The following is a 23958-nucleotide window of genomic DNA, read 5'->3' on the forward strand; positions in this document are numbered from 1 at the left end:
GTAGAAAGAGGACACGCAAGAGGAAAGACTGTAATTAATGTCGTTTAAATAAATACGGTTTGGTGATTACTGGCTCTCTCATTGGGTGAGTGCCTGTGGGCCCAACCTTTTTTCTAGCCATCCCTTTCCAGATTAGACTGTAAGTTCTACGAGATAAGTTTAAAAAAAAACACCTTTTGCCAGTCATTTCCTGTCTTTTGAACCTTGGAGGCTGATTTTAGAGCCACATGCCACCCTCTGTACATCACCCCGCCCTGCCCAGAGTGCTTGCTGGTGTAACCTGCCCCGGACACATCCCCGCCTTCCTGTTTGCCGACAGGCCTCTGTGCCAAGCATAAGGAATCACAAGTAAGACATGCTACAAAAATAGCCACACTTGCACTTGTCGCTAAAGTCAGTGAAAAGTCTATATTAGTTTTTTCAAGCTGTTCTTTCACACCAGATTTGCAAATTGTTACGGCACCTTCTGTCCTAGTAGCTCAGACTTATTTTATTATCTTAATGTTTGCGAGACACTAAATCTTTGCAGGGTGTGGATGGATGGCACCATGAAGAGCTTATTACTTAAAGCCTAGTTCCTGCTAGATTCATCAGTGAGCACCTTTTTAACTGGCCAAGGTTTCCTTTGATTTTTAGTCCTCTATGCTAATGTGGTCATAACCAAGTTCCGAATCTCTTAGGGTCGTATATAAAAATCTGGCTGGTGATTTGGCTGTTTACTCTTAGAACCTTTAGCATCACCATTCAATTTCTAACTTTTAAAAAACCTTATATTTTGCATAAGGGCTGGGCCTCCTTCAACAAGTAAAACATGCTTCTCTGAGGACTTTTCCATGGAAATTACCATTCCATTGGGGCCCAAGTCTCCAGTTTCTGGCCTTACATGCCTGCATGTAGGCAGCTCACCGATAAGCCCGTTGCAGCTTTTGAATCTCTGTGCCCTGCACTCATTTAAGGGAGTGTTTATCTCCTGTTGTTCTCATCCTCATTACTGCACCTTAGACACTCGTATTTAGCATTTGATGTAGACCTGTTTGAGTAACTTTCTACTTAGTTTATTAGTTCCTCATTTGGTAGTGTGTTGGATGGGGACTTTTCTCTAGAATTGCTAGTCTCACCGCTACAAATTTATCTCAAAAGAATTTTTTTTCAGTTGTAAATAGAGCTCCTTTTGACTTGACATCTGAACAGTCTCAGCTTTTTTCCCTTGGGGACTTCTAGGAGGTAGTGAGCGGGCAAAGCTCTTAAGGCAGGACTTCACTTACCCTCATGTCCACTCAGGAAGGTGGCGTGCACCCTTTCACCACTGAATCTGGAAGTGGGGAGTCAGCAAACCTTTTCCTGCTGTTGTTCCAGCACCCCTGAACCTTGCCTTGTCCTAATCAGTCAGACATTGGTTTCTAATCAGCCAGCTGACTCTCTGTGGAATGTTATAAAGGCTACTGGAAGGACTCTTATCAGATTGCATCAATACAGTTAACCAGAAACAACTTTATTCGAGAGATCAATTCAACACAGGCTACTGTAGAATGTCTTACCCCACCATTACTGTAATGACATGCACAAAGGCCGAAAGTCAGTTATACATCTAAGGACAAGACAGATGTGTTGACTGCTGTTGGATGGACAAACATTATTTTAAAACTGAAGACACTACTGTGATAACCATAATTGCTTGCCAGGCTCCCGAGAGGATCAACATTTTAGAATTGGAAACACACTGGAACAGATGACAAGGAAACAAGATTTGTTCTTCCTGTGACAAGAGCACCAGCATCCAGTGACAAGGACAACGAAATGAGGACAAAAAGAGGAAGGGTATAGTCAAGGACTAGTGAGCAGTTTTGTTTAAAACGAGTATGCACTGTGGGAACAGCACCATATGGGCAGTGTATTGTCAGCACTAAGACATTTTCAATTTTCCTTGCAATGCTTGCTTCATTTTAGGGTTTTCAGAGTCTTAAGATTTGACCAACAAGCATTGCTTAAGGCTTCCGTTCCTTCCTTTTCGGGATGAGAATTACTGGTCATCCTCTTGAGCCTTCCACACCTCTTGTTTTCTGAGATAAGAAAGTGACCACAGGGGCTGCAGTGCCGAGACCTGAGGCTGTCGTGGGGCATGGCTGTGGCACATTACAGGTAAGGTCGTCCCATGGCAGCCTTCATGCCAGTGTGGCGGGAGAGGAGGGCAGGAAATGAGGCTAAATGGTCAGGCTTTAGCAAAGGGTGGGGTAACACTGCTTCAGAACTAGTTTTAGATGAGTGAGGATGGGCTAATAAATTAGGTCTTGCTTGTACTGTTCCAGGAGCATCTGTAAGAAAAGCATTAAACACTCACTGGGGACGTTCCAGGGCAGCCCATGGGTGAGGGAAAATAATCCAAATCCTGCTAACGTAAGCAGAGATGGACATGAAATCTTGTGCATTGACTAATTTTTAATATTAACAGGGAATAGCATCTTGTGTATGCTTACTCAGTTCCTTAAGATATGTCTATCTAAGCCTTTCCCCACTTCGCTAAGCAGTGTAATTCATGAATCCAGAAAACAGAGGGTCAAGGACCGAAGCTATAGGCTTAACACATCACTTCTTCTCAGATGCTCAACAGCTTCTACCTTACAAATTTAAGCTTTTATCCTTCCCTCTAAAGTGTAAGGGAGTGGTAGGTCCACAAAGTCAGTCATTATATTCCTGTTCTCTCCTGTCACCATCTTTGGAAATAATTTAAAATGTACGTAGTGTTCAAGTCTTGATAAACCTTTGTTTAAAAACACCCCAAAGCCGCTAATGAGGCAACCGGTTGAAGCAGCTGCTGAAAGGAAATGAAGGCTAGAAATGAAAGGAGGACAAGTGACTGGTTTACAACTAGTTGTCCTTTGAAAAGATGAGACAGGTGTCCCAGCCCCGGCGGTGTGCTTCTGGAGTGAAGTTAGAGTTACTGAAGGAGTACATCCATCTTCTTCTTGGCTCTTCCATAGCAGTCTTTTTTTTTTTTAATAAGGTAGCTGGAAGACCTTATTAAAAATAAGGAAATATTCCTTCTGCATTCTTTCTTCAGGTTTATAGGACCATGGCTTCCCACACTTGTGTTAACTTCTCTCTGCCGGCAGTGTTGAGGATAATGTGATTTTGATCATACTGTGTCCCCCCTGAAAAAAAGGAAAAGGGAAATAAAAGGAAAGGTGCCCACAGTGACGGGCTGTAACAGACGTAGTTTATCACAGCACCAGCGTAACGAAAGTAATAACCGAGGTGTAAAACTACATGCCCCAAGGAAACAAAGCAGGGAGGAAACCCTGACACGCACCGCGGGCTGGGAGGCTCACCCTGCTGTGGGTACACATGTTAAAATCCCACGATACGGGCACCAGCCACTCCGCACAGGATGCCCCACTTCCTGGGGCTCCTTTCCCTACTCAAGTCTTAAAGCCTAGTCCACCGTCACTCCTAAGATGTCTGAAATTGGTGGGAACGGGGAAGAAACTAGAGAAGGGGAAAAGAGCAAAGAGACTGAAATATATTCAGTGATAGGATGGTGGATTTGAGATACCAGTGATGGAAAAACAGGCAGGCACGATAGTAGTGGAATGGTGGTCGGAGGGAACAGGTTTTCCATGAACTATGAAAAATGGCTGTATTAGGTTAGAGGGGAGGTTTGAATGACACCCAGAAGTATGGGCAGGGCAGCACGCCTGCTACTGGGAATCACAGGCCGTGGTGTATAAAAACTCATAGCATTTCAGATGCTGAGTTCCACTGTACTATAAACCGGTACGGGCTACATCAATTCTCTTGCACCAGGATGTTTGTAAGAATATTTTCCAAGGGTGCCTTCTAGATATTACAGATACTTTAGTATTAGAAACAGCCTACACTTATTCAAGGGAGAATAAGTATCAACAAAAGGGTCATCTGATTTTTTTTTCTCCAGTGTGGAATTAACATCCTTTCAGATACCTTATCCTTTCCTAACATAAGCCTCCGCACCAAGGTTATATCACCAAGGACTCCCTCAAAATAAAAATCTGTTCATCTAGATGCAGGGTAAGTATGACTGGTATTGCAATCATACTACAGCCTCAGGCTAAGAAGAATTACACATTCTTATTCTCTTCTAAAGCGTTTACAAAATATCCAAAAGGCCTGTTAACTTACACCATAGATCCTGGTAGTTGGGGAAGGAAATTATCTATTATATAGTACTCCTCTTGTAAGAAATCAGTTTACTATCATTGATAAGCCTCTACACAGCTGGGTGTAGGACAGAATGTAAGGGCAAAGAGCCCTGGGCCTTTTATGTGTAAGTTTGCAGTGAGAAAAAATGACCACGAGTAAACCCCATCATCTGCACGACACACACACTATATATATATACTCCACTGAGATTTCAGGAAGTATTAAGGTCACAATGTCTTAGTTTTTCATTCAAGATGACAGTATTTTAACATACTTTTTGTGGCTATTACAGCATAACTCTAATTAGAATCATGAAGACTAGAAAGTTCTTGAGAAATAATCTGATTCACTCTTCTGCCTTTGGGGAGAATTAAAAAAATCGTCCCAGGCTTTTGATGTTTTGAAAGGGCGCGTGAATCAGCTCTCACTGTTGTCATATGGATGTGGTCCAGGACACATGGATGTCTCCCAGAACAACTCGCTCCCCAAACACCAGGAGAAAGACATTTGGTCTAACAAACCTTTTGGCACTTGTAGTAGGTAACAAATGGTTCACCAGTTGTAGCTAATACAAATCAGTCTCCTGTTAAGTGCACCAGAGATGTATTTGTATTTCCCTCACACAGTATGTGGGAGCTACTCGCTAGTGTCCACAAGATGGCATCCTTCTCCCACCGTCTGAGAGCTTGCCAGCCACGGAGGCACCATACTAGATACACTGAGTTCACATACAGGACATTATCCTTACTCAAGAGCCATTTCACGAATTTTACTGCCATTTTAGGAAGGGACCTTGGAACTTTAAAAGTAAAGCCCTAAGGAGGAAACTTCCTAGAGTCCCACAGCTCTTGTCAGGCAAAACTAGAAGCCAGGTATCCTTCCTCCTGGACAACTGTTCATGTAACAAGTGGGGGGGAAAATCCTATTGCCTGGAGCCTCTAAAATGTAAGCTCTCTGAAGCCCAGTATTCTTTTTTCCCCACTTTGTCTAGCACAGAGCCTTCCACATAATGGGTACCCAATAAATAAATACATATTGAAAGAACAAAAGAAGAACTACTCTAAGAAACTATCTCGTAAGAGTTATAGTGGCCTTAACCCTGGACACAGGAAGCTGATCCCATTAGGAAGAAACATGGATGCATGTTTTCCCAAAAATCCACGCTTCTAATTTAGTTGCATTTCTCTGGCTTCTCTGGAGGTTTTAAAACTCTTTTATGTAGACTGAGGAACTCCAGTTCAACAAGTTGATGAAAATAAGAATAAAGAAAGGTCTCAGTCAGTTATTCGTAACCAGTTTCAATCTCAGGCTGATCATCTGTAGAATGTTACAAATGACAAATCTTATACCTAATACAACGTGAAGGAGGTATACGTACATTCCCATTCATTTTCTGAATGTTGCATTTATTTTCTTATACTAAGGGTCCTGCCTGCATTTCATGTGATGTGTGATTTTTGGTCCCAGCCTCTCATAATATATTGCTGGGTCTGTGCTCCTTATGTGTAGTGCTCTGCCTTCGCCTCATAAACTTAGTTTGCCTCTGAGCACCTCTCCAACTTCTCAGGTTCTCTGTGAATTCTAATCCCATTGTTAGGTGGGTTGGCCACTCGACCCACCTGGAGAGTTGGCCACTCGACCCACCTGGAGATCATACAAGTGACAGCCCCTTGTGCTCCCCATGCAGCCACCAAAGCCCCCGATGAAAATGTTCAGGCTTATTCTCCATTATCCAAAAAAGTTATTTTACAACCAAGTTGCAGCTGTTTCTTTATCCCTAGATCAATTTTTAATGACAGCTTTGGCCAAGAGCCCTTAATAACTGAGCCAACTTTAAAAATGGAGTATGTGTTATAGTATGGTTACATTATAACCATTTCATTAAATTTATAAACATAATCATGTTGGCTTTCCTGATAGGAAATAAAGTATCCATTAATAATTTAAGGGCCGGCTGAGTGGCTCAGTTGGTTAAGAGCTCGCTTAAGAGTTTGAGCTCTGAGCAACAGCGGTTCAAGTCTGGCCCGAGCTGAGCTGCTGCTGAGCTGCCAATAGCTAGCAGGATGGCTCAGCTAAAAAAAATAATAATAATAACAATAATAATTTAAAACAAAATTATCCTGTAGGACATGAATAAAACACACTTCTTCATTTGCCTGTCAGTAGCAACAACAGTTCACTGAATTCCCAAGTCTTTTAAAAAGTCAGTTTTGTTTTATGTTGCTTCTAAATTATCAATAGTTCTCCTAGCAGTAAGGGCAACACCTGGGAACTCGTTGAAAATGCAGATTCTCAGGCCCCACCCCAGACCCACTGTATCAGGAATTCTGAGGGTGGGGCCTGGCGATCTGTTTTAATAAGTCCTCTAGGTGATTCTGATGCAGACAAAGTTTGGGACCCACTGGCCTAAATTTGGTTTTTGCCAAGCACCATCAGTTTGCTGTGGATTAACTTCATTGAACAAATATTCAGTGGAAATTCTCTTGGCTGTGTTGTTTAATTCATTTTAGATCTTAATCTTTTCAATGAAAGGTGATATGCATATGCATGAGACTCATCAACTATACTAAGTGAGATCACAGCCTTTTAACTTGTGATAGTTAGTCTCACACTGTTAATAAAACAAATGGTGTGAGATTGTGGCCAAACTGATGAATGCCTGAGCCTCAGCTTTTTGGGCTGTAAAATGGAATGGAGGGAGGAGAAGGGATAACACAGGCCTCTAAGGTTGCTGTATGTATGGAAGTGTATCCCGGGGCTCCCACCGTGTGAGGTGGCACTGCTCATGGTGCCTGTGTGACTGCCTCTGCTCACACAGCCTCTGGCTTAGGAAGAGAAGCGACAGCAGGACAGGAGCATGGAGCACTTACTGTGTGGGGAGGAATATCTGTAGAGCAAGAAAACCTACTCCACAAAAGCCAGGACTTTAAAAACAAAAAAGAAAGATTCAAGAGGATAAGCTATTTCACAGAAAAGTCTTCCTGGCAGGGCTCTGGGTCTATAACAAGGTGGAGAACAGGGGGGTGAAGAGGCCTTTTTGCTTGATTGTTTGACCTGAAGGCTGGGATGGGGAAAGGGCGGGAGGAGAGACTGAATACATGGAGACAAGGTAACTACTGCGCAAGCTGTGGAGGAGGCTCTCCAGTACTTTTTCTTTTTTTACTAACAAGTGTGAGTCCTCTATTTCCCTATAAAACTAAAATAGATTACTTCTAAGAAAATACCCAACACCCAGGTAAGCCTATTCAATTCACTGAAGTCGAAACAGGAAAACCCTTTTAAGATTTTACTTAAATTGACAATAGTGTTGTTTTCTTTGCAAAATGCAGCCCCAGGTGAAGTCGGAACAGGAAAACCCTTTAAGATTTTACTTAAATTGACAATAGTGTTGTTTTCTTTGCAAAATGCAGTCCCAGGTGAATCACCCAGGGTAAAAAAAAACAAACTCCAAAACTCAGATCTGACATATCTATCATCTAGATTTTACTTATAACTCACACTTGAGACTCTTAAGAAAATTTCTCAGTGTCCTGTACACTGTGTACGTAAAGGGTTTGGCACTGCGGCTCACAAATAGTAAGGGATCTCTTACTGTTTATAATAGTATACTCATCATTCTCTAAAGTAAAGAATAGATTTCAGTTAACTAAAGAAAGACACAACAGAGAAAATGAAGGCAGTGATCCTTACCTTTGATATCTAGAACTAAATTTGGCTTCAACTTGCTGTAGATCCTGCCGTCCGACTTCATGCTCCAGAACTGACTGTCCGCATTCTGGTCGAGGGCCAGGCCCAGCTTAGACCCGGAGGTCACCAGGCTCCCCACAATCGTCAGGCAGCAGTCTTCCGCTATCTGCTTAGTGCAAAAGACAAGATGTCTTAGAGATGGCATGCTCAAAGATCACTGTCATCACTATTTAAATTGATTTTTAAGTTATCTTAAATCCTAGCTTCATTTATCCCATAGGAGGCATTTCAGCTTTTAGGCAGGGTAACTGGATCAAACAACAAACACTTACATCCTTTAGTTCAGATGACCTGAGTAATGGAAAGTCCTCAATTCTTGTCCATTGCAAGTGACGTCCACCCTTTGTGAGACTCTCTGTCTTATTAGTAAGGAAAGCCTTAGAACAGTAAAACTGCCACTCATGATGTTTTTCCCTCTCAGAAATGACCATGATCTGAGGCTGGGTCTGGAGCTAACTCTTCCCCTGACACAGCCACCTTTGCTTGGCAGGACCCTTCTAGAATAGGGCTTCATCTCTAATTTTGAAGGCTGTTGTAGCACTGAAGTGGCTAAAAAGGCATTTTAGCATTGACAAACTTGAAATTCCTTTTATTAATTTCTCTCATATTTCCTGTATGAGACATGTCTAAAATTTTCTAAAAAGGCGTGTTATCCAACTATAAAAAGAGAAAGAAGAAAATACAAATGCAGTAAAGTATGTTTCAATGCATAAATGTTATGGGTCCTTCTCTGAAGTGAATCTACCCTTAATATATAAACAATGTCGGGTACTCATGTTCATATGACATTAACACACATTGCTAAGAAAATGCTTGTGAACAATGTACTATTCTATATTGAGACAAAAAGTTTGTGATAATCTAGGACACTTTCTCACTGACCTACTGAATTCAAAGTTGTTAAATAACATTGAAATGCTTGTTAGAAATAATTGATGAAAGGCACCATTTTCTTAATTTGTTCACGATAATTCAAGGGCAGAAACTGGCTTTTTTTATGCTTTTGTATTACCACTCATGCTATTTCTTCTATGCATGTCTAAACAGTACTTGTGTTTCCTTGAAGGATGATTCTCCCTCAAGCACAACAGACCTAATTAACCAGCCTTTCACAAGGCTGTATGACTGCTGCTGACTCATGGGGCACCAGTTTGAAAAACAACCAGAAGCAAATAGTCAAGCCCATAGAATCATGGAGTTACAAAGAATATCTGTAATAGAAGCGTGAGCTTCTCTCATAAAAACCATACTACTTTCAGCTCTTAAATGTGTATTATGGCAGAAGTGATGGGAGAGGGAGATGGGGTTTTTCCCATTTTACAAGGCGTGACAGAAAATGGATTGTGTTGTACGTAGGGTCGTTCCTCCTCATCCTCCTCACCCCTTCCTCCTGGCCCGTGAGGTCCTCCAAAACGGAAACAAAGCAAGAATGGTTTGTTTTGATCATGTTGGGGTTTGTTGGTTGTTTCAATAACAAGTAGACTAAAGAAAAAGAGTAGAGTAACACAGACACTTTTTCTAATATAAAAATCAAGTATAGATATAACAAATACTCTATCTTGGATCAGTGTTAGGATTACCTCCCATTTTAAGTTCCTAGACTGGTTCTATAAAAGCTAAGAAATATTTTCATGAAAAATCTTCTAATTTATTTCTGAAAGTGCTCCAGCAATCATGAAATAGCATCTACTCGAAGAAAGATGCTGTCATAGGCCTTTGTCTAATCCTAGAAGCTCACCCTGCATTTGATGCATCCTTGTTGATAAATCCAGATCTGATCATCTGCACCGACATCCTCCATGACCTGTATTCTGAGAAGCTTCAGATCCTCTAAGTTTCCATTGGTCGACATGAATAACCCTGTTGCTTTGTTTCGGAGTCTAAAATAAATTCGTTTCTAGAAGACAAAACCCCCAGAAACATCATATATAAGTTGTACTGTTAGATGCACTGAGCAAACATCAATAGCAGGGGCAGAATCCAAGGTGAGTTTGGATCAGGGATAATTACTATACCCGAGAATCAGAGGCTTTTGGATTTTCTCAACGAGAAGATTTTGACAAAATTGCAAAGAAGTGTCTGGGGTAGGGTACCCCACTGTGGACAGCCCAGGGCTTGGGACACACCATGTTTTGATGTCAGGCGCGATAGCATTTCTGAAAGCAGTCACAACCTCTTAGCACCAGAAACAGAGCCCAAATTCAGAAAGTAAGTTGAGGCCAGGGGGTGGAGTGAGAGGCCAATTTCAAACTTAAAAGTTAAAACTAAAAAGTTGAATTACATTTACTAAAAAAATTTTAATAAATTACATTTATTAAAAAAAAAAATTCAGAGACGAGTCTATTCAAAAGCACAGAAAAGGAAAAAAAAAATACCTGAACAAAAGGTCGTAGAGAACCTATGTGGTGACAGCCACTGAATTCATACCAATTAGGTACTTCTGCTGGTGACAGTAGGAACTGTCGACCCCTGTAATTACCATATTCATAAGTAACCCATCTGGAAAAAAAAGTAGATAATCACAAGTAAGCAGCAATATCCATATGAGAATGGGCCCTGGTTATAGAACACTTCCAATTTTCAGACTGAGCTTTATACTTTACATATAAATTGGGGGGAAAAGAAACTACCTTCTTTTCTAAAACACTTAAAACACCCATTTCTTAACAAACAGTAAATTCTTGGTGTGACTATTTATGTCAAAAAGATCCATTCTTAAAGAGAAATAGGTAAGCTTTTCCCTTCAATAAGGCAATGAAGTAGAGATAATAGTCTTATTAGCGAGACAGCCCAGCACTTCTGTGAGCTTTTCATAAAACACCTTCAGTTGTGATCATGGAACTTTTATTTAATGAGTTAATATTTGTTAAGTTCTTAGTGTGTGACATATGGTAAGTACTATATCAGGGATAGTTAAATAAAAATAAATAACTCAATAAATTTTTGTTTACAGTGAGTAATCTTCCTTAATTCAGAAAACTACTAAAGATACTCAGGGCTCCCAGACATACTGGTGCCCACACCTGAGGAAGTATGGGGTCCAGCACCCCGCAGCATGCAAGCACCCCAACAGCCTTCCTCTCTGGCTCATGTGTTACATCATGGGAGAATAGTCTTGACTTTTAATCCCAGAACTCTAAAATGTTATCATCTTAGCCATTTAATCATAAAAAACCCCCAAAATATTACATAAAACCTGCTGAAAAAAATCACTCGTAATTCTAGCACCCCAATAATTGTTTTTTAAATAGCTATAGTCCCCCTCCAACATTTGATGTATACAGGTAGACTGTACCTGTTCTCTTTGTGAGTGAAAGAAAAAGACTTTCTTAAAACCATTCATTACATTGATAATTTTTACATCTTAACTTCACAGTTGTTCAAAGTTGAGAAAAATCTTGCCAGGCTGACCTTTAGCCGTTGTGCACAGTGTCTGCACTCCTAGCTAAAGGGACATCCCAACATCAAAGGACTTGCTCTTTTAAAGGGGAAAAAGAAAAATTAGCTCTCTCTTTCTTACTTGCTAAAAAAGTGCTCCATAAATTTACTGAGCACTGCTGTGCGAAGCATTCGCCTAGGAACTTTCAGAGGTGTCGAGAGTTGTTACACACAGTCCTTACCGAAAGTAAACTAAAAACTTGGAGGAAAAGATGAAAGATGCCCCCACACATGGCTTTTCCAGATGGGAAAAGTATACTATGAAGGTGCACAATTATTAACCCTCACAAAAAATACAGTTACAAGTCAATTTAAGGTAATGTAGGAGAGAAAGAAACATGATCAAACTTGATTTTTGAAATCAATTCTTTTACTGAATAAACAAGTAGATGACTCACTTACATGCCACCAATCACCTGAACAGAGCGAATCTTTGTGTTGAATCCTAGGGATTGGAGGTTAACTATTTCTGCATTAAGTTCAATCTTTTTTCCTTTGAAGTTTTCTCTTTCGAAAAGAATAATTGTTGGTTCAGAAAATTCCTGTTTAGGAACAAAAATAATGTTTTGTTACTAATCTTTGAAAATAACTTGAACTTACGCAAAACTCACCTTGTTGCAAGGACACAGCACAAGATCTGGCCAGGCTTGGCCTGTCAGAAACTCCTTTTCCCAGGAAGTCTGGGGGTTTATATACTCCAAAGCTAAAGAGAGTTAGGAGGGAGGGGCAGGAAGTTTTCCTACAGTGTAGAAAGGCAGGTAAATGTAAGTAGTGTTATAAAGTGTGTGTGGGTGGTGGGGGGAGGAATGGGTATATATGCCTGGAATCGCAATACTTCTAATGAATTTACTTTCAGTCTTGCCATTTTCTACTCAAATAAGGAGGTGCTGGGACTGGAAAGCTATAGGCATAAATGGCAAGGGTCAGAGGGCTACTGCCGTCCATGGGATCTAGGGGTACAGTGGTAATTGCTAATCAAGGAACCTTCCACTTGTGTGCATTTTTGTTGTTTTAATTGTCAATAGACAATGATTCTGTGCACTCCTGCCCCCAAACTTTCCTATAGGAATAATTATTAGGAAGAAAGACAAAAACAGGATGGAAGTCCCATGTTCACTGTCATTCGTTTTCAAATTATAGACCCTTATAACCCCAGGCTAAGCTCTAAGGATAATAATCCTAAAATCCTAAATGATATATCAAAAATTCCCTACCTGCTTAAAGTTCTTTGACAAGGTGTGGCGCTTACTGCTTCATTTATGTGAATGTGCCCTGACATGTCGATTTTGTTGACCAATAAACAGCAGATTAATGTGTAGAGGTGGTTTGTGTGGTATTTTAAGCTAACGAAGTTTACTACATCATTCCATGATTCACTGCTAGTATTTTCACATCTCAAGGAAGGTCAACATTTTAGTTATTTGAAGAGGCAGGAAGGGAGGAAAGCTGAATCACATGTTCTTTCTGCCTTTAAAACTAAAATCAACTACATATGTTTAAAGCTTTTTATGAGAGATCAGCTACCAAAAACAAATATTTCCCAAACTATAGACATACTTAGACTAACATGTGAACGTTATCTTGCAGTTTTGTTCTATTGAAGACTGCTTTGACTACATCAAAATTAAAGATTTCTTTTCAAAAATGGGCACTATAATCTGGATTAGCATATATGTGATAAACTGGGAGAAGTCATTTGATTGCAAATCTCTAAAACAACAGAGTAATAGATTTAAAAACTATAAGGGATTTCTGCAAATCAATAACAAAAGATATAGGAAATTAAGGAGCTGGGCAAAGGACATAAATTGGCAATCTACTGAACAGAAAACCCAAGTGACTAATAAGTATATGAGATACCAACCTCACTAATAGTGAGACAAATTAACAATGAGATAATACCTTGTACTCAATTCCCTCAAATTGACAAAAGTTAGAAAGTCAATAATGGCTATGATGTGGAAAACAGGAACCCATGTGCACTGCCAGCAAGAATGGAAAGTGGTAGAATCTGGCAGTACTTAGTGAAACTGCAAATTCATGCATATGAAATCCAGCAAATCCACTCTTTAACATATATGCCCAAGAAACTTCCACACAGGTCCATAGGGATACACGTATGAGGACTAAATAAGCAAAATATGGTGATGGAATACTTGTACCAATTAGAATCAATAAACTCGATGTACATACAGCATAATGGACAGCTCTTCAAAAGTTTTAATAGTTATGTTTACAACACAATGAGAACTATAGCATAATGCTGTATGTAAATCAAAGGCCTATGTATAGGTTTTTTAAAAATACACATTTTATAAGAATATCCAAGCTGTATGCTCAACACATTAGAGCAGGTCCCTGTAAAGGGGGTATGAAATGGAAAAACACAGGAGAGGGGCCTTGAACTAACCCATGATGATTGTGTGCCATGACTGACCCAATACTGCACCTGAAGTCTAAGAAAACAGCAAACACAAAAAAAAATGTATATGCTAAAGATCTCAAAAGAGACCAAAAAGTTACAGGATGTAAAGTTCTACTGTAACTGGTTTTTCTGCCTCCGACTTTAAGTCCCAAGTAGGTCTGCCTGTTGGTTTCTTGCTCTGACCCTCAGCGATGTGAGCCATACATCTCTGTAATACTGTATTCACACTGACATACTTACAACATCTATAAAACGAAGAGACCTCACGTTTGTTCCAGGCAGACATCCCATTGCAGACAGACAAGGATAGTGGCCTTCTTCCAACACGTACTGGTTACCAGAGAAATTTTCTCCATCATATGCAACCCAGCTACAGGAGGAAAAACCATACACACATGTACAATACGTGATTTGAGTTATGTGATTTGAGTATTCCTGTTCAAGAAGTCTGATTTTTAGAGGTAGCAGCATACTCTAAAATAAACACAATGCTTGTGGCTAACAGTGTTTTCTTCAAAAATATCTGGATGTACTGTACTCAATCCTGTGGCAAATAATTGTTCGTAAGTCAGTTATTAGCTTTGCCTTTTGGAAATAAAACATTTTTCTCTAGGAAATGATTCATGTTTTGACCTCTGCACCTTCCAGCATTCCTTGCTCCTCATGGGTGCCACTATTCTCCCGGCCAGTGTAGTTTGGTCAAGCCTGGAGTCCTCTCTGAATAATCCTTCAGTTTTCATAGCTAGTCAGTCACCTGGTTTCCTCCCCAAATTTCTCTCACATTCCTTTATCCTCATTTCCAACACCTCTGTCTGCCCTGGGCGAGGAGCCAAAGCACCGTGGTGACATAAGTCACTCAGCTTCTCTGGGCCTCAGCATTATTAAAATGGCAAGTTATCATGCTTCCCCATGACAGCTGGGCTTTTTTGTTTCGTTCTTTTATCCAACAAATGCTTACCAAGAACTAATTGTGTGTCAGGTAATTGTCCGTTGCTGGGGATAGGACAGAGGCCAAAAAAAAATTCCCTATCCTGAAGTTTACACTCGAGTTGAGACAGAGAATGAACCAAAAAATTACATGTCCGATGGTAATAAATGAAGCAAGGTAGGGGATAAGGAGGAACCTGGACGGAGGTGGCGGTATGTGCTAATAAACTGCAAGGCTTTAGGTCAGCGTGTAATTGAATGCACAGCCAGTGCTCTTTCCACATTGCAATGCTAAGTGAGATGATGGTGCTGTTTGGACCATAAAGAACTACGTGATTAAAGGCACTATTATTATTATTACTATTATCTGATTCATCACCTCTGGCACAGGTTCCTCCAAGGGTTTCCTGACCAAATTTTCCTTGACTTTGGGCTCTCCCCTCTCCAAAGTTTTTATAAAACTACTGTTGGCAGCATGGCCCTGTCAGCTCCTTGCCTTTCCCATCTTGTGTTTCCTATGGCATCCATCTTCACGCATATGCCAGGGGGAGCCTTCACGGGGATCCCAACCTCCCTGTCCAAACTTGCTACCCCTTCTCCCCAGTACCAAGACCTCCCAGTGAGAGAGGGTGGTTTGATCAGCACACACACCAACCCCACTGCAGCCATGCACTCGCCTAGCAAGCAGAATGCCTCTTCTACTCCTATCTACCCATAAAAACAATCTACCTTGGGAGGTGCCTTAGGCACTTAGTATCTAGAGTCCCTTTACAGACGATGGCACAGGCCTAGAGTAGAGAACCTGGTACGAATCCCTTGGCACATGAGGTGCAATGTCTCCATCCACACTAATCTCCACTGTCCTCTGACGTCCAGCACCCAGATGCTGCCAAGTATATGTCAGTACTACCAGGTCTTGTATTATTTGATGGTTTCACATAGCCCCCAGCACATAAAGATGTCACTAAATACTTGCTGATGTGTGAATTCTATGTCCCTGGTGGTTAGGCTCTGCAAGGCCACTGTTTGCTTACCTGCCTCCTAAAACTCTGCAAGATTTGGTAGAAAATGATTCATCAATTTGACCTGTTGTTTCTTCAAAACTTTGACTGTGACCTTGAAACTGTGGTTCCGAAAACAGGTGAACCTTTGAAAAAATAAACGGAAACACACAAAATTATTTTGAAAACACATGAACTCATTCAGCCTTTGAAATAATGACTCAAACACAACCTGTTAACTCATTACAGTCAGTAAACTGGGATGAATTTTATGAATCCTTTAATTTTCTACTTCTACATTAATTATCAATTAGAAATACTCTAGCTGCACCACTCATGATTGTTGAATTCAGAGACATCCAAGGAAAATCCAACAATAAAGGCAGCTTTCTACAGAACACCCTGTCGCATTTTACACCCTGTGAGGCATTTTAAAGCTTTAATGTAACCGAAAGTAATCGTTTAACAGTTCTAACATTTACAGGAAAGTATAGTTTTCCTCTCAATGGAAGATACTTGCTGACTTACTAGAATCTTGTGTATGCCAATAAAGGAGGCTACAGTGGGTTTTGTGCCTCTACAATTATGGCCGTCTGAACACTTCCAATAAAAAACCTAAATAACAAACGTAACACTTCATTTGATGGAGACAGTCAGCATTCCAAGGCTTGAGTGAGACGGCATATAAAAGTGACCTTACAAAATGTCTGCCTAATGCAGACACAGCAAATACGAAAATTCCTTTTACTGTTTATCACAATAACTATATGTACTGTTTGATACTAACCTTAGTGTAGTATATTAATGTAAATTCTGATTTGATGTAATGATACAGAATTCAACTTTACATAAGAGCATTTTATTAGAAGTATTTAAATATGGGTCAATGCTATCAAGCATTACAGTAAATAATTTTAAAATACAGTTGCACTTTCAGGCAAAAAAAATTAGGTAAAACTAACAAAATGTTCCAAATGTCTAACATTTTACACATAAGCTTTTCAATGGAAGGCCCCTAATTATAAAAAATAGAATATTTTTTGTTACCTGATTTCGTCTCCTTGGGCCAGTGAAGGAATCCTAAAAAGTTTTAAAGGAAAGAAAGAAGGAAATGAGTAGAGCAGACATCTTGAAAAAGTTTCTTTCTTCCATATTAGCAATTACTGTTAAAAATAATCTCAAAATAACTTCTATAGTGTTAAGTATTACATGAATCAGACACACATTTAGTAGATCCACAATTCAGTTAAATGTTCTCATATAAAAATATAACTCCTTACCAAACATATGGGTTGAACAGAAGAGATCTTACAATTTTTCCCTCCCCAATCCTCAAAACTGGTATAAAGGCCTTTATTCAGTATATACTGCTCTCCAGTGAAGTCAGGATTTTCATAGGCTACCCACCTAAAGAAATAAAAACACTGATTTGTTATAGTTCATGGTTTACATATACAGTAAAATTATCACAAATTTGCATAACTATGTATCATATAGAAACTGTCATTTGTTTTACTAATCAGTAATCTTAATTTTTCTGATTCTCCATTAATCTTTTAGGAGCAGATAGATTTGTCTGGATGACAAATCAAAGTGGCAAGTGACAGAGTATCTTTTCATGAACCTTTTGGTGTTCTCATTTATCCTATCCTATACCTCGAGAAAGCTGCAATGGGGATATTTGTCTATATTTCTTTCTAATTCTATTCTAAGGAAACAATTTGGATTTTTAAGAAGTACCTGTAAAAGTTCTTTTAGTAAGCAAGTAAGAATTCTTTTTGTTATGAACATTAAAATATTTTGTTATCAACATTAAAATATTTTTCCAGAAAAATATTACAGGAAGCAATCTCTATTATACACATGGGGAAAAAATGTTGACAGAAGAAATGCTTAAAAATAAAAGAAAACAGCTAAGTAACTAAAATTTTGTTACAAACAGGATTTCCAACATGACATGACTACGTAATAAGCAAAATTGAACAAACTCTCAGAAATACTAAAAACAAATTTCTTGGGATGTTTTCATTTATCTTTTAAGTGATATATACTCAGGGAAATCAACAAGACAACATATTGGAGGCTATTTTCTATCCAAAGATACAGTCTTTGAGGGGAAGGAAGTTTTTCAATCCTGTTATATTCAAGAGGTAACTCATTGTCTCCTTAGTTAATTCACTGCCCTGCTTAAAGGAATAATACCTATATGCCTTTATGTACTGAGAACCTTCCAAAATGTTTTCATATCTATTATCACATTTAATCTTCTAGGAGGGTACTGGTTTTCCCATTTTACAGAAGGGAAAACCTAAAGACACAGAAAAGTTCATTCATTCATTCATTCATTCATTCAACAAACACTGGCCATTTATCATGTGTCAGGAACTAGACTGGCACTAGGAATGCAAAGATGAAAAGGACAAAATCCTTGCCCTCAACAGTTTACAGATGAGTAAGAAACATCACATGGAATTATTCATTGGTGTTTGTTCTGAATGTGAAATGACCTGTCTGTCCAAGGTGACACAATCAGTGGCCAGGGATGATGGAACCCATGATGGAGTCGCCTGAGACTCACCAGGTTCTCTTCACTTCATGGCCCCAACTGCCACCTGCCCTAATAAAGTTTCCTTTCAAGCCATACTCAAAACAGTCCACACACTTCATAATTAGAACAGATGATAATTTTACTATCTAAAGGACTTAACAAAAACTCAAGTACAGTCATTACTAGGAAATGAACAGCCATCAAGAGGGAAAAACACTGCAAAAATCTCAAGTGGTAATTAGCTTATGACCACTACCATCTGTACACTCACTTCTGGCCATCTGAATGGAGAAAGTGCCGTAAGCACCAGTCTGTCGCTTTCAGAAAATAATGTTCCCCCACTTTAGAGCCTCTTTAGCAATTTTAAAAACCTTTAACACTGTGAGGTAAGGAATGAGGAGCCCTGCCTGGGGTTCTAGCTGTGGACATGACATTAACTTGCAGGTAGCTTTGAAGAGGTCACAACTTGTGTGAAAGTTTGGATTTTCATTTATAAATAAAGGGGTTGGCCCCAATCCTGGTGCTGCCACCGTGTGAGGTGGCACCGCTTACGGTGCCTGTGTGGCTGCCTCTGCTCACACAGCCTCTGGCTTAGGAAGAGAAGCGACAGCAGGACAGGCGCATGGAGCACTTACTATGTGGGAAGGAATATCTGTAGAGCAAGAAAACCTACTTCACAAAAGCCAGGACTTTAAAAAAAAAAAAGAGGTCCGGCCGAGTGGCTCAGTTGGTTAAGAGCTCGCTCAAGAGTGTGAGCTCTGAGCAACAGGGTTGCCGGTTCGATTCCCAACCTGAGGCAAGCTGCCGGTGAGCTGCCAACAGGTGGCAGGATGGCTCAGCTAAAAAAAAAAAAAAGAAAGAAAGAAAGATTCAAGAGGATAAGCTATTTCACAGAAAAGTCTTCCTGGCAGGGCTCTGGGTCTACAACAAGGTGGAGAACAGGGGGGTGAAGAGGCCTTTTTGCTTGATTGTTTGACCTGAAGGCTGGGATGGGGAAAGGGCGGGAGGAGAGACTGAATACATGGAGACAAGGTAACTACTGCACAAGCTGTGGAGGAGGCTCTCCAGTACTTTTTCTTTTTTTACTAACAAGTGTGAGTCCTCTATTTCCCTATAAAACTAAAATAGATTACTTCTAAGAAAATACCCAACACCCAGGTAAGCCTATTCAATTCACTGAAGTCGAAACAGGAACACCCTTTTAAGATTTTACTTAAATTGACATTAGTGTTGTTTTCTTTGCAAAAATGCAGCCCCAGGTGAATCACCCATAAATATGAGGGTAAAAACAAAAGCCCCGAAACAGATCTGACATTCATTCTTCGGCATATCTATGATCTAGAGTCTACTTATAACTCACACTTGAAGCTCTTAAGAAAATTCCTCAGTGTCCTTGTTTAAACATATTCTGTACACTGTGAATCAACACTTCTCTGTTGACAAGGTGGGCGGGGGTTGTGGGGGGACACAAGCCAGTACAAGTACTCGCAGGTCCCGGCCTGGAGGACTCCCGGCTCAGAATGTAAGGGCAGCCGGGCACACCAGGCCCTTCTGTGGAAGGGAAGAGAAAAAGGAATTCTAAAACAACAGGACTTTTTATTTCTTTTAGCTGGACTCGAGGATCTCCCTTTGTTCTTCGTTTTTAAACATCTGCCCAGTTTCTACTATTTGAACAAGAGCGTAGCACAGAACTAGAAACTGCTTAGCAGGGCTGTGTAAAAAAGTTCCTTGTGATGTTCCAATAAGAAACAGGAAGCAGTTCCTAAAACCCCAATTGCTGGATCATGAGCATCCTTCCGAAAGGCTGGTCTCTGTGGCAGCACTTGCAGTGAGTTCACCACCAGGGCGTTTATTACCCACGTGAAAGTGACCCTCCTGGGAGACGATCTCACAGAAGGAGAATCTCAAAAAAGTTGTTTTCTGACTTTGATTTTCATACTAAGAAAGAAAGGAGTAAACTAACATGCCTACTTAGTAATAAGAATAAAGTCATTAAAGTAATTTTTCTTTGAAACTAATAAGAACAAATAGGTCTGTCATCCTCCATCAAACCTTGGCACGATTCATCCTGCCTGTCCCACAGGGCCCAGCTCCTCCAAAGTCTGACCAGTGTGCAAACTGGAAAGTCATCTCTGTGCTGTGGATTCCAGAAGCATATAATCCCTATATCTTCTGTAGCAATAATTATGTTTTATGTAAATACTGTAACTCCTTTGAGGACATAATATAATACTTTGCACATAATAGACTTCAATAAATATTTGTTAAATGACCAATCAAATATGAGGAAGCAGCTGCCCTGGTAAATATAGAAGCCTTTCCACAACCACAAAGTTTAAAAGGAAGTGGAGGAGTCTGTGTGTACACACACCTCCCTCCCTTCAACTTCCCCCCAATACCAAAATGCAACTGCTACAACCAGAAAAAAGCTTAAGCAAGGAAATGCTGCTAGAAATGACTAAAAATAGAAACACAGAAAAGCAATATTTCATAAAGGCGAATGATTTCAAATAAACAAGGGCTGGGCAAAAAAGGAAGACTGGCTCTGGGTACAATAATTCTACCTGTCCTAACAGCATAATCTACGTAAGTGCCAGCATTCTTTTGCTTCCTCTTGTAGGGTGCATGACTGGGCTCTGACTAATAGAACCAACACACCTGGTAAGCATCAAAATGTATAGCTGTTTCCCCAGATTGACTTGGTCACTGTATTTTCCTTGCAAATAATTAACTTTAAAGGCAATCTCAAATACTATAGGGCCACAGCAACATTTCAGGTGACTTCTGCCATACCATACCTTCTATCTATGGCAGATTCGTAAATGTTAGGGCTCCGGAAAAGGGCCCAGTAGAAGGTATTTCCTGTTAAGAATGGAAGACCCAAAAGTCCCTGATGTCATTCTGCCACGATGGTGCTACAAGCCACAACCTACCCAAGAATTTGGTGAATATGACTAACAGTAAAAGCGTATTACATTGTAGACACATCTCAAATATCCAGGGCTACTGTGGGAGGCCCCATAAAATATAGCNATTAGCCAACTATTAAAACAAAGGTTTAAAAACAGATGACACACAATAGAATGTGAAAGGAAAATTTATCTAGAAACCACTCATTTTCCCAAATAAAAACCTGACAAGTAATACCTTTGTTTTGTGTATGTGTAGGAAAGCCTAATCTAGAGGGAATAGGCCCTGGAGTAAATCTCCTAGTGGAATCTTAAAAAGTCCCTCACACAGCAAAGACCTCTCTTACACCAATTCTGGGGACTGGTGCACCAGCAGGAGCACAATGAGCTCAGGTACTGATGATCAGTTGAATTCTTCCAACCCATCAAGACTCCCCTTGGAGATCTGTTAAAAGTACTAATGACCTGTTCCCAAAGCTGACTGAGCAAGTTCATTGAGTACACTTTGAACTGATATCCAAAGCAGCTTTCTATTCTCCAAGCGACAGAAATGAACAGCCAGAAAAAAAGGTGTCCATGCCGAGCGAGCCCATCATAAGCTGAAAACTATGACAGGTTTGTAACTGTCACCTGCAAGACAAGCTAAACTTACTGTAAAGGTCAGAAACAGTAAGTGTAGCTCACTATGCTTCCACATAGCCTGAGTCATGAAACCTTCCAGACACTGAGATTAAAATATTATGGCAGATGCCTATTTCATTCTTTTCTAAGAAAAGTGATATTTCTCAACTTAATATTAATTAATACTTTGAGAAAAAAGATCTATAGATCTTGTGGATGTGAAAAAATTAAAGGCAGCAAGAGATGAAGACATTTTTTTCTTTTGTTTTGATTCCTCCTTTTCCTCCCAATCACTAAATATAAAAATGCCCAAGTCTCAGATGGCTTCTCTGCTCCTTACACTCACTCTGAGATCTCATCCAGCACGTGGTTTAACTACCTTCTCCACGCTGTTGACTCCTAAATTTTTATCTCCAGCCTCCCTCCAGAACTCTGATCTTGCATGACCAGTCTCCTTCCTGACGTCTGACTTGCGTGTACAGTTGGTTCATCCAACTTCACCTCTAAAACTGAACTCCTGAGTTTTACTTTTCCTCCTAACCTGCTCCTCCAAGTTTTCTCCACCCCAGTAAAATGCTGGGGTCCCAAACCCTGGACATTTATTTCTCAGCCCCTCACAGCCCACATACAATGTGTTAGCAAATGTTGTCATTCTACCTTCAAAATGTGTCCGGGATCTGACCATTTCTCACCCGCGCTGTCACGCTAAGCCACCAAAACTTCTTGCCTATATAACTGCCATTGCCTCCTAACTGGTTTCTTTGCTTCCACCCTTGTCTCTTTACAGTCTATTTTCTACATAGCAGCTAGAGGGATCTTTCTAAAGAACAAGTGAGGTCAAAATCTTCCAGGGATTACCTGTGTCCCTTCNGCTGCACCAATTTACAATGTACATGCCATTGTTTCTGATACTGTTAAATGCTTCATGAATTAATTCACTAAATTAACTTCATAACAATGCTATGAGGGAGATGAAGTTTCTACCCCATTGTACAGATGAAGGAACTGAAGTACAGTTGACCCTTGAACAACATGGGTTTGTCCATTTATATGCAGATATTTTTTCCAAAAAATACAGTCATCCCTTTATATCAGTGGGTTTCCCCATCTTCAGATTTAACCAATCATGAATCACAACAGTTAGGTGTGTTTTTGATCCAATAAGTTTTAGTTTTTTGTTGTTGTTGTTACTGTTTGTGTTTTGTTTTTTAACTCAGTATATTTCTAAAAAAAAAGACTATTTCTCACTTCTCTTAAATGGCAGTTCTAAGAGCTGACATCTCTGGACCCAAATTGTCACCGGCAGCAGCCTTCATCTTCTGCACTTACTAACCCTACACTGGGCTCATCCTCCAGCTGGGACACGGGCTCTCATTTGCGCATCTCCACCCTCCTTTGGTTCAATTCCCAGCTGGCCTCACTCCTGTCTTTTTGCTGCCTGGCCCCTGGAGGCATTTGATTTTGCGACCCATGGCTTACAAACATGTTGAAGTTCATAAAAACTCACAATACGATCTAGAGGACTCTTGAAATAATTAGATAAACTGTTAGACAAAATTTAAAAGGTCCCAAAGGATGGGCCTATGGGGCTGTTATACTTTTATAATAAAAACTTTTTTTAAATCCCTAAAAACTCACTAAATAAACCATAGAAACACTAAACAGTGTAAGAGTTAAAATAAGTACTAGGAAAAGCAGAAGGATATTTTTCACCAATATATATAACAGCTTTAGAAAGTACAGCCCAAGGTGCTCAGATGCACCAAATGAACTGTAATTATAAAGGAATGCAGCTGATTTTGTCAAAAAGCCTAAGTTTCTACAACAACCACACACCCTTTTCAAAAGTAATCCATTTCAAATGCCATAAACTTCACAGTTTTGCAAATTATTAAAAACTGCCTTCTAAAACGGGGGAGGCAATTCTTTGATACCTTCATAAAACTAACAAATCTTTGTTCTTTGAAAGCAGATTTAATTTTAGAAAAAAAGCCCCCAATCATTGGCATTAAGACCAGCAAACATGCAGCTAAAGGAACCACACAAGCTTTGGCAGGAAGGATAAAATTAAGATAAAAAATAGTCTTCCTCACTGTCTCATTTATTTCAGACTGATTCAGAAGCCAACCACAAAATGGCATTTCAAAAACATGTTTGTGGGCCGGC

The 23958-nt window shown here is 39.9% G+C and overlaps 1 protein-coding gene across 1 annotated transcript in view; it reads right to left on the reverse strand.

Annotated features, from left to right (window-relative positions):
- Window positions 1–1471: 1471 nt before the first annotated feature.
- Window positions 1472–23958, reverse strand: part of CRYBG1 (crystallin beta-gamma domain containing 1) — a 191552-nt gene continuing 169065 nt past the window's right edge. Inside the window, exons 15-23 of the mRNA XM_019665872.1 lie at window positions 16995–17121; window positions 16762–16794; window positions 15748–15860; window positions 14027–14156; window positions 11764–11903; window positions 10299–10422; window positions 9662–9820; window positions 7867–8029; window positions 1472–3149 (exon numbers count right to left, since the gene is read on the reverse strand). Of these exons, the coding sequence (XP_019521417.1) occupies window positions 3061–3149; window positions 7867–8029; window positions 9662–9820; window positions 10299–10422; window positions 11764–11903; window positions 14027–14156; window positions 15748–15860; window positions 16762–16794; window positions 16995–17121 (1078 nt within the window). The 3' untranslated portion in view covers window positions 1472–3060. The remainder of the gene's footprint in view (window positions 3150–7866; window positions 8030–9661; window positions 9821–10298; window positions 10423–11763; window positions 11904–14026; window positions 14157–15747; window positions 15861–16761; window positions 16795–16994; window positions 17122–23958) is intronic.

Source organism: Hipposideros armiger, unplaced genomic scaffold, assembly GCF_001890085.2.
Source record: "Hipposideros armiger isolate ML-2016 unplaced genomic scaffold, ASM189008v1 scaffold_456, whole genome shotgun sequence".
Classification (NCBI taxonomy): Eukaryota; Metazoa; Chordata; class Mammalia; order Chiroptera; family Hipposideridae; genus Hipposideros; species Hipposideros armiger.